This window comes from Ovis canadensis, chromosome 17 (assembly GCF_042477335.2).
Source record: "Ovis canadensis isolate MfBH-ARS-UI-01 breed Bighorn chromosome 17, ARS-UI_OviCan_v2, whole genome shotgun sequence".
Classification (NCBI taxonomy): Eukaryota; Metazoa; Chordata; class Mammalia; order Artiodactyla; family Bovidae; genus Ovis; species Ovis canadensis.
Window position 1 is genome coordinate 54,928,351 of NC_091261.1, and position 14,856 is coordinate 54,943,206.

The window sequence follows — 14,856 nt, forward strand, 5'->3', positions numbered from 1 at the left end:
CCTGGCCCAGGACGACAGGCTGTGGCAGTCGGGGCTGGGCTGGGTCCTGTGGGCGCACAGGCACCAGTCTCCATACTGCTGCCCATCATTTTGGATGCTTCCATTCAAGCATCTGCAATGTTTTTTTCTTTCTAAAAGTACATATCTTGATACTTAGCCCTTTAGTTCTTCTCTGTGTTCTTCTGTGATAGGAAGCTTTGTAATGCATCACTTTAGGATGAAAAACTATCTAAATATATGATGTACTAAATAATTAGTAACTTGGAATGCATCACTGCACCTTGAGACTTCAGTTTTCTAAACTATAAAAAAAGCTGTTACAAATGCAAAAAAATACTAAAGACCAGTGTAATGAAAAGCATAGCTAAAATCAGAAGAGGAAGAAGAAAATTCTCAGGTGCTGAAAATGGAAACTGAGCTTTAAACCAGAGCAGTATACAAACTCTCCTGCTGAAAACCAGATCCTCAGATTGAATTTTAAAATCTAACTACCTTATTTATGAGTTATACCTAAAAGGGCTCAAAAAAATTAGAAGAATGCAAAAACATATATCAAGTAAATATTAACCAAAGCAAAGCTGATGTAGCTATACTAATGCAAGACCCCCCCAAAAAATTAACTTAAAAAGTATTAGTAATGATAATGATGGTATTAAATACTACTAAAAGTCAAATTTCATTAGAAATATTTAGTAATTCTAATAGCTTAACTTCAAATTAAATAATGTGAAAATTTACATAACTCTTAGAAAAAAATTGACATCTAATCAGTTTAGGATTTAAACACATCTCTCAATTGATAGATCAAGCAGACCAAAAACTAGTAAAAATTTGTAAGGTTAGAATGAGTTGACAAATAGAGCTTTGCACTCAGTAATTAAAGAACACACATTCTTTTTTAAGAACACCTAAAATAAGACTGAATGCTGCAAAGCAAATTGTAACATTCCAAATAATTTATATATATACAGATCATGTTGTTTGGAAACTGTAAAGAAATATAAGTAACTCATGGATCAAGAAGTCACAATGGAAATTAGAAATACTGAATGAAAATACTGTTAAAATTTGTAGTTTGCAACTAAAGACTATAAATAGCACATAATCTATTTTAATATATAGAAAAGAAAAACCAATAGAAAATTAAGTAACTCCCAACTGAAAATTTCAGAAACAGTAGAAACCAAGAAAGTAGAAAGAAGTTATAAAGGCAAGAGCAGCAGTGAATGAAACAATAAAGCCAAAACCTTTATCTTTGAAAAGACGTATGAAATAGATAAATCTTTGTCAAGATAGATATTTCAGGTTTTGTGTTAATGAAAACAGATTATCAGTGCAGCTATTATAAAGTCTAAAAGAAATAAAGACTGAATTATCTTTCCTAAACAATTGGAAAACTTAGATGGAATAGACAGTATCCTAAAAGAATTATTCAAATTAGCCTAAGAAACAATAGAAAAACTGAATAGAACTTCAAGCATTAAAAAGAAACAAATACTGGGCCCAGATGGTTTCTCAGAGGGATTTTATCAAACTTAAAAAAAAAAATTTTTGGTAGTGCTGGGTCTTCACCGCTATGTGTGGACTTTCTCTAGTTGTGGCAAATGGCGGGGGGCTACTCTTCATTGTGGTGTGCAGGCTTCTCATTGCAGTGGCTTCTCTAGTTGCAGAGCATGGCCTCTAGGTACATGGGCTCAGTATTTGGGGCTCCTGGGACCTAGAGTGCCACTAGTTGTGATACAGGAATCCAACTGCTCCACAGCATGTGGGATCCTCCCAGACCAGGGATCAAACCTGTGTCCTCTGCTTTGACAGGCAGATTCTTCACCACTGAGCCACCAGGAAAGCCCCCTACCAAACTTCTTAAACGATTCCAGAGAATTTAAAAAAAGAGGGTCCTTAGCTCATTTGGTGGAGAAGGAAATGGCAACCCACTCCAGTATTCTTGCCTGGAAAATCCCATGGATGGAGGAGCCTGGTTGGCTACTGTCCATGGGATCACAAAGAGTCGGACACGACTGAGCAACTTCACTATCACTATCACTATAGCTCATTTGGTAATCTTTATAACTTTTGTTACCCTGGTAACAAACAAGCCAGGAAAAGGAAGGCCATTGGCAGATAGAACTCTAGGTACAAAAATAGTAACAAACTAAATTTTGCACTGTGTAAAGACGGTAATATTGTGTCCAGGTGTGATTTATGCAAGGAATGGCAGGTGTTAACTTCAGAAACCTGCTAATTTAGTTCATTTTAGGAAAAAGTGATTCATCGTGAAGAGAAGACTTATGGTGTCATTTTCAATAAAGTCAAGAAAGAACATTTGATAAACTAATGTCTACTCATGATAAAACTGAACAGTCAAAATCAGAAAAAAAGATATATTTCTCTGATAAAGTCCATCTGTTGAAACTCAGTAGCACACATCATAATTAATGGCACAACATTAGAATCATTGAAGTGAGGAAGAGGAAATGGATGCCTGTTACTACCACTTCTGTTCAAAATTGTTTAAGTCCTGGCTGGCACAAAACAAGAAAAAGAAGTTAAATTTTAAGGATGGAAAGATAAAAAACATCATTTGTAGGTAAATATAACTGTTAACACAAAAAATGTAAGGAACCCCCTAATTATTTTAACTAAGACATTTCAACAAGGTCATTAGATACAAAGCTCATATATAAAAACCTATAGCTTTCTTTTATATTAGAGACAATTGGGGATTTTTAAAAATTGATCAATTTTTTAATTTTATTTTGGCTATGTGGCATGTAGGATCTTTGTTTCCCAACCAGGTATTGAACCTGCACCCTCTGCAAAGGAAGCACAGAGTTTTAACCACTGAACCACTAGAGAATTCCTTAGAAAGTATTGTTTGAAAGGTACTATTTATAATGATGGTGAATAATATACCAAGGAATAAATCATAGCAACAAAATATGTGTAAAACTTTTATGGAAAAAAATTATACAACTTTATTGAAGAGCAGAGAAATTCACTTAAATAAATAAGGAGATATACCATGTTCATGGATGAAAAGATTCAATATTAGAATCCTTGGGGTGATTTGCCCCAAGATAATTTGTAAAATTCAGTGTAATTTCAGTTAAAATATCTGCAAAAAGTTTTTTGATGGAACTTGACAATCCTAAAATTCATGTGAAGAACAAGGATAAGAAAAATGAAAACAATTTTGAAGATTAAAAAGGGGAAGTTTGTCTTAGTGTGTAACAAAGCTCACTGTTATTAAGGCAAGACCATGTAACAGTGGAATTAATAATAGGGACCGTAGAAACTGATCCCCATGCACCTGGGAGCTTGGTCTATCACAGAGGTAGTGTTATACACTATTAAGGAGAATAGAGTGCTTATTCAATAAATGATGCTGGGCAAAGTGTTTTTTTCATATTTTAAGAAGAAAGTAGCTATCCCACACTGAGTATGAAAACAAATTCCAAATAAAGATATAAGTTGAAAAAAGAGAACTCTTTGGGGAAAGAGCACAGGAGGCTATCTTTATGATGGTGGGGTGGAAAGAGCTTAAGTCATAACTAAAAAACACACATCACAAAAGGAAAGACCAATAAATTCAATTAATTAAACTGTAAATTTTCTGTAGTCTGAAACAAGAAAGGCAAAATGTTGGTATTTATTGAATTTGCGTTATAAGAACATGGGTGTTCATTACTATTCTTTTGTTACTTTTGTAATTAAAAAACTTTTTTCTAGCACAGAAGTCACCATAAAACGAAGTCACAATTCAAAGAAGATATTTGAAATTACAAAGTTAGAAATGGTCCATAAACATGTATGTTATTTTTCTATTTACTGTGTAGCAAGTGATCCCAGAACCTGGCAGCTTAAATATCATGGGTTTATTATTATCTTGCACATTTTGAGCCCTGTGGATCTGGAATCTGGGCACAACTTATCCAGGTCCCCTGGCCCAGGGTCTCCCGCAGACTGCAGTCAGGTGTCAGCCAGGGCTGTGCTCCCATGTGAAGGCCTCCCCAGGAGGTGAGGAGGGATGTGCTCCCCAGCTCACTCTGGTTGAGCCATCCTCGTTCCTAGCTCCATGGGCCTCTCCACAGGACAGCTCACAGCCTGACGGCTGACTCCAGAGCGGGCCCTAGATGTCAGCCAGAGAGGGTGCCCGCAGTGCAGAGGTCACTGTATTTTATAATCTAGCCTCAAAATGACATCCTGTCACTTGTTGTAATCTCTTCGTTAGAGGCAGGTCAGTCACTGGGTCCAGCCTGTACTCAGGAGAGAGTTATACAGGGCATGAACAACTGGAGTTGGGGTCATTGGGGTCATTTTCGAAAACTACCTACCCCAGGGTCAACCCCACTCTTGATTAGGTAAATGCAAAATCAAATATTTAGATACCACATCACAGCAAAAAAAATGATTGTGGTGACATCGAGCATTAACACGTGGGGAAATAGGATCTTGTCTGTGTTTCTTGTGGGAGTGTGAGCACAAGGTCTTCAGGCAGCACGTGAAAGGATGGTTGTTGAACCCAGTTTCTGGTTCTGAAAGAGTGGGAATGAACCATTCTTCATTTTAGAATATTATAGATAGGTCAGCTGGTTTATATGCATAATAGAGTTAGAATGAATGGACAGTGTCCACATGTATCAACAGGGATCAATCGCAAAAATGTATCATTGAGTAAAGAAAGGAAGTCACAGTATGTGTACCATGTGCCTCTATTCATATAAAACTGCAGCTTAAAGGAACAGTTTATGGGTTTATAGATTCGGAGTAAAAGTACAAAATGTGCAGGGAGTGATAGACACTTGGGGGCTGGGCTTGAGAAAGAGGGATCCTTTACCTATGTTTTGCAATATTTCTTATAAAAAGGAGAGGGTTGTAGAGCAAACACAAAAAAATATAACATTCACTTTGTAAAGGTGGTATCCAAGTGACCTTTTCTTTCTGACCTTTTCACTGTTAAAAGTTTAAAAATAGATTAGTCTGAGACTTCCCTGGTGGTCCAGTGGCTAAGACTCTGTGCTCCCAATGCAGGGGGCCCAGATTCCACCCCCGGTCAGGAAATTAGATTCCACATGCCGCAACTAAGACCTGGCATAGCCAAATAAATGGATTTTTTAAATATTAAAAGAATAGGTTAGTCTGTAAATGTGTTCAACTATTTTACCTTATTTAGGAGTTCACTTTTGGTGGGTTTCTAGAAGGGAGATTTATTGAGAGAGAGCTATTTTAAGTCTCCTTTGGATCTTTGCAGGTGGGCATGGCCCAAACTTCAGAAGGTACCCAAAGCCTTGGTTCCCCCGACATGGAGGACTTTGGCCTCACGAAGCCACTTCACTCGGCAGTGCCCATTGCTACCAAGAGAAAGCGTATCCACTGTGAGAGGCAAGAGGGGTCGCAGGACCTGGAGCTCATGATGCCCTGGCAGGAGGTTTTGGGGCAGCCTCCGGCACTCGGAACCACCCAGGCAAGAATTCTCAGGGAGTCTGGAGTGGCTGGTGGGAGAGGGGAGCAGTGATGCTGGTCAGGCCTGACCTGTGACAAGCCATCTCCCTCTGGGGTCTGCTGAGCAGTGCGGGGGCCTAGAAATGGGGCTTGACCCCTGAGGAAGTTGGTAGGATGTGCCCAGATCTTCCAGAGCTTGGGAGCTCCAAGGTTTATTTGCTGTGGAAGAATGTTTCTGTTTTACTGCGTGCTCAGCTCTGTTTGCCATCTCCTCCTCTTGACTTGTCCCAGGAAGAGTGGCTGGTCTGGCTCCAGTTCCACAAGAAGAAGTGGAGGCTGCAGGCTCAACAGCGCCTTGCTCACAAGAAGAGGCGGCATCTGGAAGGGGCAGAGGGTGCACCAAGGCCTGGGGCCATCCGAGAGGGGCCCTCCACAGGACTGGGGGGCTTCTTTCGAAGAACGGCTCGCAGCATTCTGGACCTTCCATGGCAGATTGTGCAGGTGCAGACAGTGATCAGAGAGAGGGCAGGAGCATGGCTGATGGGAGGGGGTATTTGACCAGCTCGCGATCCTGGGGACCTGGTCTGGAATGGGGCAGAAGGGACGGGGCTTTACCTGTGTGCCTCTGTGAAGGAGCTGGTTCTGGAGGCCGCCTGGGAGATGGCCTGTGCACAGGTATTGAGTGCTTTCTGTGACAGGGTGAGACATGGAGTGCTATACGATCTGTGTTTCCTTTTCAGATCAGTGAGACCAGCCAGGCTGGCTTGTTCAGGGTATGGGCTGTCATCGGCAGTGACCTGTACTGCATCAAGCTGAACATTCCCCGGGTGTTCTACGTGAACCAGCGGGTGGCCAAAGCAGAGGAGGGCCCTTCCTATCGGAAGGTACGGGGGGCAGCTCTTGTTTCTGATCACTGAGGTCAGCTGCCTGCTCAGCCTCTAAGGTTGCCTCCACTATGGCAAAGGCCGCATACAGATTCAAGCTTTGCAGATACAAAGACCATGTGAGCTTTGTGACCTTGAGCAAGGTGTTCTGGTGCCTCCATCTCTCCTGAGAACCTTCTTAGGATGCTGCAGAAGTTAAGTGAAATGATGCTGTGGAGCACCGAGTGAATGCTCAGTGAGGAAGCTGCTGGTATCATTGTCCTGGTGGACCATCTCTTGTATCTGTTGTCCATGTAGCAGGGAAAGGACTAGGTGGACGTTTGTCAGAGGCTGCAGGCTCTGTCTCCATAGGTTCTTCTGATGTGAACAGCTTTATTGGGGTATAATTCATATGCCATACAGCTCACTATACGACTCAGTGGCTTTTAGTGTAGTCACAGAGTTATGCAGCCATCTCCCCTGTCAATCTTAGAACGTTTTCATCACCCTACAAAGAAACCCCAGCCCCTTAGCAGCCTTTCCCCTCTTCCAGCCCTCAGTAAGCACTGGTCCACATTCTGCCTCTAGGTTAGCCTGCCGTGGGCATTTCACATATGTGGAATCCTACAGCAGGTGGTCCTCCTCTCAGCTGGGGCATCCTCAGAGGCTCCTGCCCAGTGTCTCCATCTGAGCTCCCAGTTAGCTCTGCCCAGGGATATTTACTGAGCAAATGAGCACATTCCTTGGCTGGTACTAAAATTCAGTGAATGGGGTGACATCTAATTGAGGAGATGAGACTAGAGTATTTGTAACTGGCAGCTAGACAGAGGATGCTTCTGGAAAAGGTGAAATCCAGTTCCGACCAGAAGATTCAGCAGAATGTGGATCCTGGAAGAGGACAGGGAAGGAGTGGGCAACAGAGAACAGATGATCTAGGATTCTGTAGCTTTCTTAGATGTGTGTGATGTAAGTGAGGAGGAGAACATCCTTCCTTTAAAGGTGTTTTCCCCTTGGGGCACCCCTCTCCTCCCTCCTCGCTGAGGTACCCACACTCTGGCTGGACAGGGGTTCCATTCCTAGTCTTCTGTCCGGGAAAACATAGCTTCTGTCTGGGATTTTGCTTCCTGCACCCTTCGGTTACACCCAGGAGAGAACAGAGGAAAATGTAGCAGGAGCACCTGCCCCTCACAGTCTGGGAACTTGTCTACTTTTCAGAAGCCTCAGGCAGCTTCTTGAAGCCAGGCCCAGACCTTTTAATTTTACTGATAGGGAGAAATGGGCTGTAGAACTTTACCCTATGGTTGTGTGCAGACATCCTAGGACTGTTTAAACACTGCATGTATGTGTGTAAGAGTGTGTGCACGTGTGTTTGCCTGTGCGTTGTTGCAAACGTTACCACTTAGCTCAGTTGTGGGGTAAGGTCACTGTCACATGGTGTCACCAGGTGAATCGAGTCCTTCCTCGCTCCAATATGGTCTACAACCTCTACGAATACTCGGTGCCAGAGGACATGTACCAAGAACATATCAATGAGATCAACACTGAGCTGGCGGCGCCAGACATCGAGGGCGTGTATGAGACTCAGGTGATTGTTTTCCCAGCCGAATGGTGCAAGGATCCACCTAAATGCAATAGAGGGAAACAAACCCAATCGAGGCATGGACAGGCCGGCAGCAGCAGCTGGGCCTCTGCCATCCCCCTTCGGCCCTCACACAGCCCCGTCTGCCCCTCTTCCAGGTTCCGTTAGTGTTTCGGGCCCTGGTGCAGCTGGGCTGCGTGTGTGTGGTCAATAAACAGCTGGTGAGGCACCTTTCAGGCTGGGAAGCAGAAACCTTCACTCTTGAGCACCTGGAGATGCGCTCCTTGGCCCAGTTCAGCTACCTGGAACCAGGTATGGCGTGTGCTGGCCGCCCTTGCTTGGCCCTACCTCCTGCACATCTCAGGGTGACGGGCCATGTCCTCTTGCAGGGAGCATCCGCCACATCTACCTGTACCACCACGCACAGGGCCACAAGGCTCTCTTTGGCATCTTCGTGCCCTCACAGCGCAAGGCGGCTGTGTTTGTGCTGGATACCGTGAGTTCCGGGCCAGGCCATGGGACAGCCTCACTGGGGGAGGCGCACAGCCCCGGGCAGGAAGCTCCCACTCCCCCTTCCCTCCCATCACTGCCTTGTTCTTGTGAGAGTGAGAAGTTGATCTGCAGAGGTAGCCCTGCCGCCTGTGTCGACTCGCAGGGCTGCCCCTCCTTCCCCATGGGAAGACGGCTGACCTGGCCCTTGTTTGTCTAGGTGCGAAGCAACCAGATGCCCAGCCTCAATACCCTGTACTCAACCGAGCACAGCCTCCTGCTAGAGAAAGTGGGCGCTGAGCTCCTGCCCCCACAAAAACACGCTTTTGAAGTTCGTGCTGAAACAGACTTGAAAATCGTCTGCAGAGCCATCCAGCGCTTCCTGTTGACCTACAAAGTGAGTGCCAGCGGGACCCCATGCTGTGAGAGCCCCCTCCCCAGGGCCTGGTCCACCTCACTGCTTCCTTCCTTGCACCCAGGAGGAGCGCCGTGGGCCAACTCTCATTGCTGTTCAGTCCAACTGGGAGCTGAAGAGGCTGGCTGGCGAGATCCCTGTCCTGGAGGAATTCCCTCTGGTGCCTGTCCGCGTGGCTGACAAGATCAGCTACGGGGTCCTGGACTGGCAGCGCCACGGAGCCCGGCGCATGATCCGGCACTACCTCAACCTGGACACATGTCTGTCACAGGCCTTTGAGATGAGCAGGTGGGCCGAGGGGAGGCCATCCTGGTTGTCACTGACCTCACTGGTCTCTGGGCGCAGGAAGGCATTCCCCAGTCATTTTCAACTCCTGGGGTTGACCCTGTTCCCCTGCAGGTACTTCCACATCCCCGTTGGGAATCTGCCTGAGGACATCTCTACCTTTGGCTCCGACCTCTTCTTTGCCCGCCACCTCCAGCGCCACAACCACCTGCTCTGGCTGTCTCCTACATCACGCCCTGACCTGGGTGGGAAGGAGGCTGACGACAACAGGCTTGTCATGGAGTTTGATGACCAAGCCGCTGTGGAGATCAACAGTTCTGGCTGTTACTCCACAGGTGGGAGGGCAGGGCGCACCAGGGACTGCTGTTCCTGCTATTTGTTGCCATTCTGGGCTGGTGGGAGCACTCAGGTGTATTGGGCTGGGAGCTGAACCTGCAGGGGGCCTCTGTGGGTGTGGGCTGTGCAGTCAGCTGCCCTAAGCAGCAGTGATTTTTCTGAAATGGTGCTTGCTGGGATCAGGCTCCATACCCAGGAGGGGTCAGTGCACAAGCGTTGATGTCTGTGTGTAGTGTGCGTGGAACTGGATATTCAGAACCTGGCCGTCAACACCATCCTGCAGTCTCACCACGTCAATGATATGGAGGGGGCCGACAGCATTGGCATCAGCTTCGATGTGATCCAGCAGGCCTCCCTAGAGGACATGATCACGGGCAATCAGACCACCAGTGCCCCTGCCAGCTACGACGAGACAGCCCTCTGCTCCAACACCTTCAGGTACCCAGGGGCTTGCCGCTGTGAGAACATCACCTGCCCTTTGGTTCTTCTTGTACCCTCAGCTCTCCAAAGGCAGAACAACAGTTTGCCTCTAGAAGGAGCAGTAGAAATCCTTTTATCCTCTGTCCTTGTTTTGGAAACTGAGAGCTAAGTCAGTATCAGTGGGGCTTCCCTCTGCCCAGTCAGAAACCAGCACAGGGCCAGACTCCTTTTTTCGCTCACGAGTGGCACTCACAAATGCCGCCTTCCAGGTACCAGCGACAGTTCCAGGTGCTGCCTTCTGGCCCGCTTCCTATGGCCGGAGGTATGCCTGCAAGAAGTCACCAGTTTACTTGCGGTGTGGGTGCTCACCGAGCATCTGCTGTGGGGTGCACAGCAGGATATGAACATGGGTAAAGCCACACAGAAAGTGGTGCGAGTTGCAAGGCATGGGTATCGGGAGAGAAGTGCAGTGGTGGCACGGGCAGGGAGCACGTGCTCTCATAGCCCCACTAGGCAAGATGTCTGTCACCCATTGTAGAAATGAGGAAACTGAGGCCCAGGCTTGTGGTCATAGTGCAGCTGAGGGGAAAGGTTGGTGTTCAAGAGCAAGTCTTGTGGTTCCAGAACTGTTTTCTACAACTGCCGACCTGTAGCCTTCTCACAGGAAGAGAACAGAACTGGAGGGAGGGGGCTTCAGGCCAGGGGACTTGCGGAAAGAAAGCCTCAGCAGCCAAAATGCACGTGATGTAGTCAGGGCCAAGGACTGTTTGGGCAGAGAAGCAGCCAGTTCAGTCCTGAGAGGTGGTGCAATCAGACTCCAGGTGACAGAACCATTACACTGGCTTTGTGATGCTGTTTGTAGAGTCACCTGGGGCTATTTAACCAGGGGCAGTTGTGACGAAGCAGTCCTTTAGGACCCTGACTGGCACAAGGGAGAGGGGGCCCTTGAGGTCTCTGCTGTGAGTCTCTTGGTTCTCACAGCAGTGAGGTGCCTCCTTGAAGGGCACCCGCATCTTCTCAGCTCTATCCTGGCTCTGTTGGAAAAGCCAGAAAGGTGGTGTTGAGTCGGGGGTGCGGATGAGTTACAGAGGGGTGAGGAATGGAGCCTGGACAGTGAGAAGAGAGGGCGCAGAGGTGACAGCAGAACGGTGAGGAGCTGGTGCCAGCGACAGTGGGGGCACCCTCTGAACCCCTCCTGCAGGATCCTGAAGAGCATGGTGGTGGGCTGGGTAAAGGAGATCACGCAGTATCGCAACGTCTACGCCGACAACCAGGTGATGCACTTCTACCGCTGGCTCCGGTCGCCGTCCTCACTGCTGCACGACCCTGCCCTGCACCGCACGCTGCACAGCATGATGAAGAAGCTCTTCCTTCAGTGAGTGCCGCCAGTAGCTTTCTCCCCAAACCAGAAAGTCAGCACCTCCGGATCAAGAGTCCCCTTCTGGGCTAGTGGTCCATAGCGATCAGATGGGGCCCATGAAGAGCTTAGTTGCCATCAAGCTTCCAGAGACACGCCATACGGTGCAGAGTCTCTGCTGCTTTTTTATAAGTCATTGCACACTGCTTACTATTCTGCACCTCGCTTGCCTTCGTTAACAGTAGGTCTTGTAGAGCTATGTGTGGATGTACCACACTAATGGATGTTTCGGCTGCTTCCATAACTTTTGTTGTCACAGTAACCAAGGATTGGTCTTACGCATGAGGTCATGTAAACATGTCTAGAATAATCTCCAGGAAGTAACACTGCTGCGGGTCTGATGGATGTTTTCCGATAAATTGAGAGAGGTAAATGCTAATTTGAATCAATATTGTCAGCTCCCTGTAAAGGTTGTACAGTTGGTTGTACTACCAACTCTTAGGAACCAGATTGGGAATGCGTGTCCCCATGCCAAGCCCCACCAACAACCTGATGGGATAAAATGCTCTCTTGGTATCGCCTTAATTTGCAGTTCTAATTATGAATGAAGTTGGACTTCCTTTGACCATTTTTCTGTACTTTTGTTTTGTGTTTTTCTCATTGATCTGTATGAGCTCTTTCTAGATGAAAAGTAACCATTTTTCTGTGATATAAGTTGCAGATTTTTTCCTCTCTTTGTCTATGATTTTGTCTGTGGTAGGGTTTGGCCATGCAGACCTATTTGTTCTTTGTTACTTCTGGGTTCTAGGTATATGTTCTGCTTCGGGACCATTAACTGTTTTCTCTGTGGTGTCTTGACCTTTGATTCTGAACTTGGTCTGCAGGCTCATCGCTGAGTTCAGGCGCCTGGGGTCATCGGTCGTCTATGCCAACTTCAACCGCATCATCCTCTGCACCAAGAAGCGGCGGGTGGAGGACGCCCTCGCCTACGTGGAGTACATCACCAACAGGTGTCAGCATCCCGGTCGCCTTCGTTCGCTCGTGTTCTCATCTGCTCCATTTGCCTGCTGCTGACAGACTTCCTTAACAAACCTTGTAGTGTGGCTCTGTTGGTAACAAATCCTCTCTGCCTTTGGGTATCTGAAAAAGCCTTTATTTCACCTTTGTTTTGGAAAGATACTTTCGCTGGGCATAGAATTGCAGATGGATATATAAATATGATTTTATTTTTATCTATTTATTTATTTTGGCTGTGCTGGGTCTTCATTGCCGCCTGGGCTTTTCTCTAGTTGCAGAGAGGGGCACTGCTCTCTGGTTGTGGTGCACCAGCTTCTCATTGCAGTGGTTTCTCTTGTTGTGGAGCAGGCTCTAGGGTGCACCAGCTTCAGTAGTTGTGGCTCATGGGCTCAGTAATTGCGGCTATCAGGCTCTAAACCACAGGGTCAGTAGCTGTGGTACACGGGCCTCGTTGCTCTGCAGCATGTGGCATCTTACCGACCAGGGATGAAACCCATGTCTCCTGTGTTGTCTGTCGGATTCCTTACCACTGAGCTATTTTTTGCAAGTCCTTTTTTCCTCTTTGTGTTTCTTTTTGAATAAGTTTCTGTTGTTTTATCTTTTAAGTTCACTGACCTTCTGGAGTGTTTTATCTGCCATTAATCCCATCCAGTATATTTTTCATTTTGGACACGACAGTTTTCATCTCTGCAAGCTTGATTTGGGTCTCCTACATTTCTAGAGTCTGCTTAACATGTTCAGTCTTCCTTCTAGTTTTTTTTAACACATGAAATACAATTATAATAACTGTACAATTGTAACTGTTCTAATGTTCTTTTCTGCTCATTATAATATCTATGTCAACTCTGATTTGTTTTCAACTGATAGATTCTTCTCATTTGTTGTGTTTCTCTGCTTCTTTGCACACCTGGTGATACAGGACTGGATGCCAGATGTTAAGAACCTTGGCTTGTCTGTTAGCTACTTTTGCATTCCTGTAAATATTGTTGAGCTTTATGTTACTTGAAAACAATTTGATCCTTTTGGGTATTTATTGAGATTTATAGTCAGAGCCAGAGCAATGTTTAGTCTAGGGCTCATTATTGCCTCTGTTGAAGCAAGATTTCTGTGAGCACAGCCCCACATGCCCCTGTGTATGAGGCTGTGACACTGGCGGGAGCAGGTGCTCGAGGCTGGTGTGATTTTCTCACACACGAGTGTGGTCTGTGCTCTGCTAAGTGCTGGAGGGCGAGCCACAGTACTCCCGGGGTCCCCTCTGCAGCTCTCACCTGTCATTCTCTCCGCACTGCGCCCTGTTTCCCCCTCCTGGTGAACTCAGCTGTCTCCTCAGTATCGTGTTTATCATCATCTTCCCTAGGAAGCTTGAGAGATAATAAAATGTGAATCCACCTTAAATTCATTTTTATTTCATTTGTTTTTGAAATTTTTGTTTTATATTGGAGTGTAGCCAATTAACAATATTGTGATAGTTTCAGGCAGATAGCAAAGAGACTCAGCCATACATATACATGTATCCATTCTCCCCTAAACTCCCCTCCCATGCAGGCTGCCACATAACATTGAACAGAATTCCCTGTGCTATACAGTAGGTCCTTGTTGGTTATCCATTTTAAATATAGTAGTGTGTACATGTCTCTCCCAACCAAGCTCCCTAACTTCCCTTCTCCCAGCTCTTAGGCCCAGCAACCATAAGCTGGTTCTCTTAAGTCTGTGAGTCTGTCACTGTTTTGTAAATAAGTTCATTTGCATCATTTCTTTTTAGATTCTGCATATAACAGATGTCATATGATATTTCTCCTTCTCTCACATACTTCCCTCATCATGACAATCTCTAGGTCCATTCATGTTCCTGTAAATGGCATTATTTCATTCTCTTTATGGCTGAGTAATATTCCATTGTCTGTATGTACCACATCTTTATCCACTCCTCTGTTGATGGATGGACATTTAGGTGGCTTCCATGTCTTGGCTGTTGTAAACAGTGCTGCAATGAACATTGGTTGCATGTGTTCTTTAGAACCATGTTTTCTCTGGCTATATGCCCAGGAGTGAGATGGCAGGATATATGGTAACTCCATTTTTAGTTTTTTAAGGAACCTCCATACTGTTCTCCATAGTGGGCACACCAGTCATTTTCCCTAGAAAGCCTGAGGGATGATAAAATGTGAATCCACTTTAAATTCACTTTTAAATAAGTAGAGGGTGAATAGATGATAAAAAAAGGAAAGTAGAGTAAAAGGGGAAGACTACTGATTTCATTTCAGCGATTCTGTCTTGTTTCTTTTTAGCATCCACTCTAAAGAGATCTTCCATTCTTTGACAATTTCCTTTTCTCGATGCTGGGAGTTTCTTCTCTGGATGGATCCCTCTAATTATGGTGGAATCAAAGGAACTGTTCCATCTAGGATTCACTGTGGACAGGTAAGAGGTAACCAGTCTTGGAGAGCTGAGGCTGGAATCTGAAGCAACTTGAAGGGTCCACGTTGTCCCTTCAGTGCACACTTGATGGTCACAAGCCGAGTTCCAGGCACGGTTCTAGGCCCCAGTCATGCAGCAGTAAGCATCATGAAGTCTATAAGAGAAAGGATCATGAACAAGCAGACAAGTAGATGTATACGGCAGTGTCGACAACAGTAAGGGCTCAGGGTAGACA

At 45.8% G+C, this 14,856-nt stretch overlaps 1 protein-coding gene across 2 annotated transcripts in view; it reads left to right on the top strand.

Moving 5' to 3' along the window:
- The window catches only part of POLE (DNA polymerase epsilon, catalytic subunit), a 56,267-nt gene that overhangs the window by 28,944 nt on the left and 12,467 nt on the right, over positions 1-14,856 (top strand). For both annotated transcript variants that reach the window (XM_069557099.1, XM_069557100.1), the window contains exons 30-42: positions 5,252-5,464; positions 5,734-5,943; positions 6,183-6,326; positions 7,750-7,890; positions 8,043-8,196; positions 8,274-8,380; positions 8,594-8,770; positions 8,853-9,076; positions 9,188-9,408; positions 9,643-9,847; positions 11,031-11,204; positions 12,071-12,196; positions 14,492-14,624. In XM_069557099.1, coding sequence (XP_069413200.1) covers positions 5,252-5,464; positions 5,734-5,943; positions 6,183-6,326; positions 7,750-7,890; positions 8,043-8,196; positions 8,274-8,380; positions 8,594-8,770; positions 8,853-9,076; positions 9,188-9,408; positions 9,643-9,847; positions 11,031-11,204; positions 12,071-12,196; positions 14,492-14,624 — 2,229 coding nt within the window. The remainder of the gene's footprint in view (positions 1-5,251; positions 5,465-5,733; positions 5,944-6,182; positions 6,327-7,749; positions 7,891-8,042; positions 8,197-8,273; positions 8,381-8,593; positions 8,771-8,852; positions 9,077-9,187; positions 9,409-9,642; positions 9,848-11,030; positions 11,205-12,070; positions 12,197-14,491; positions 14,625-14,856) is intronic.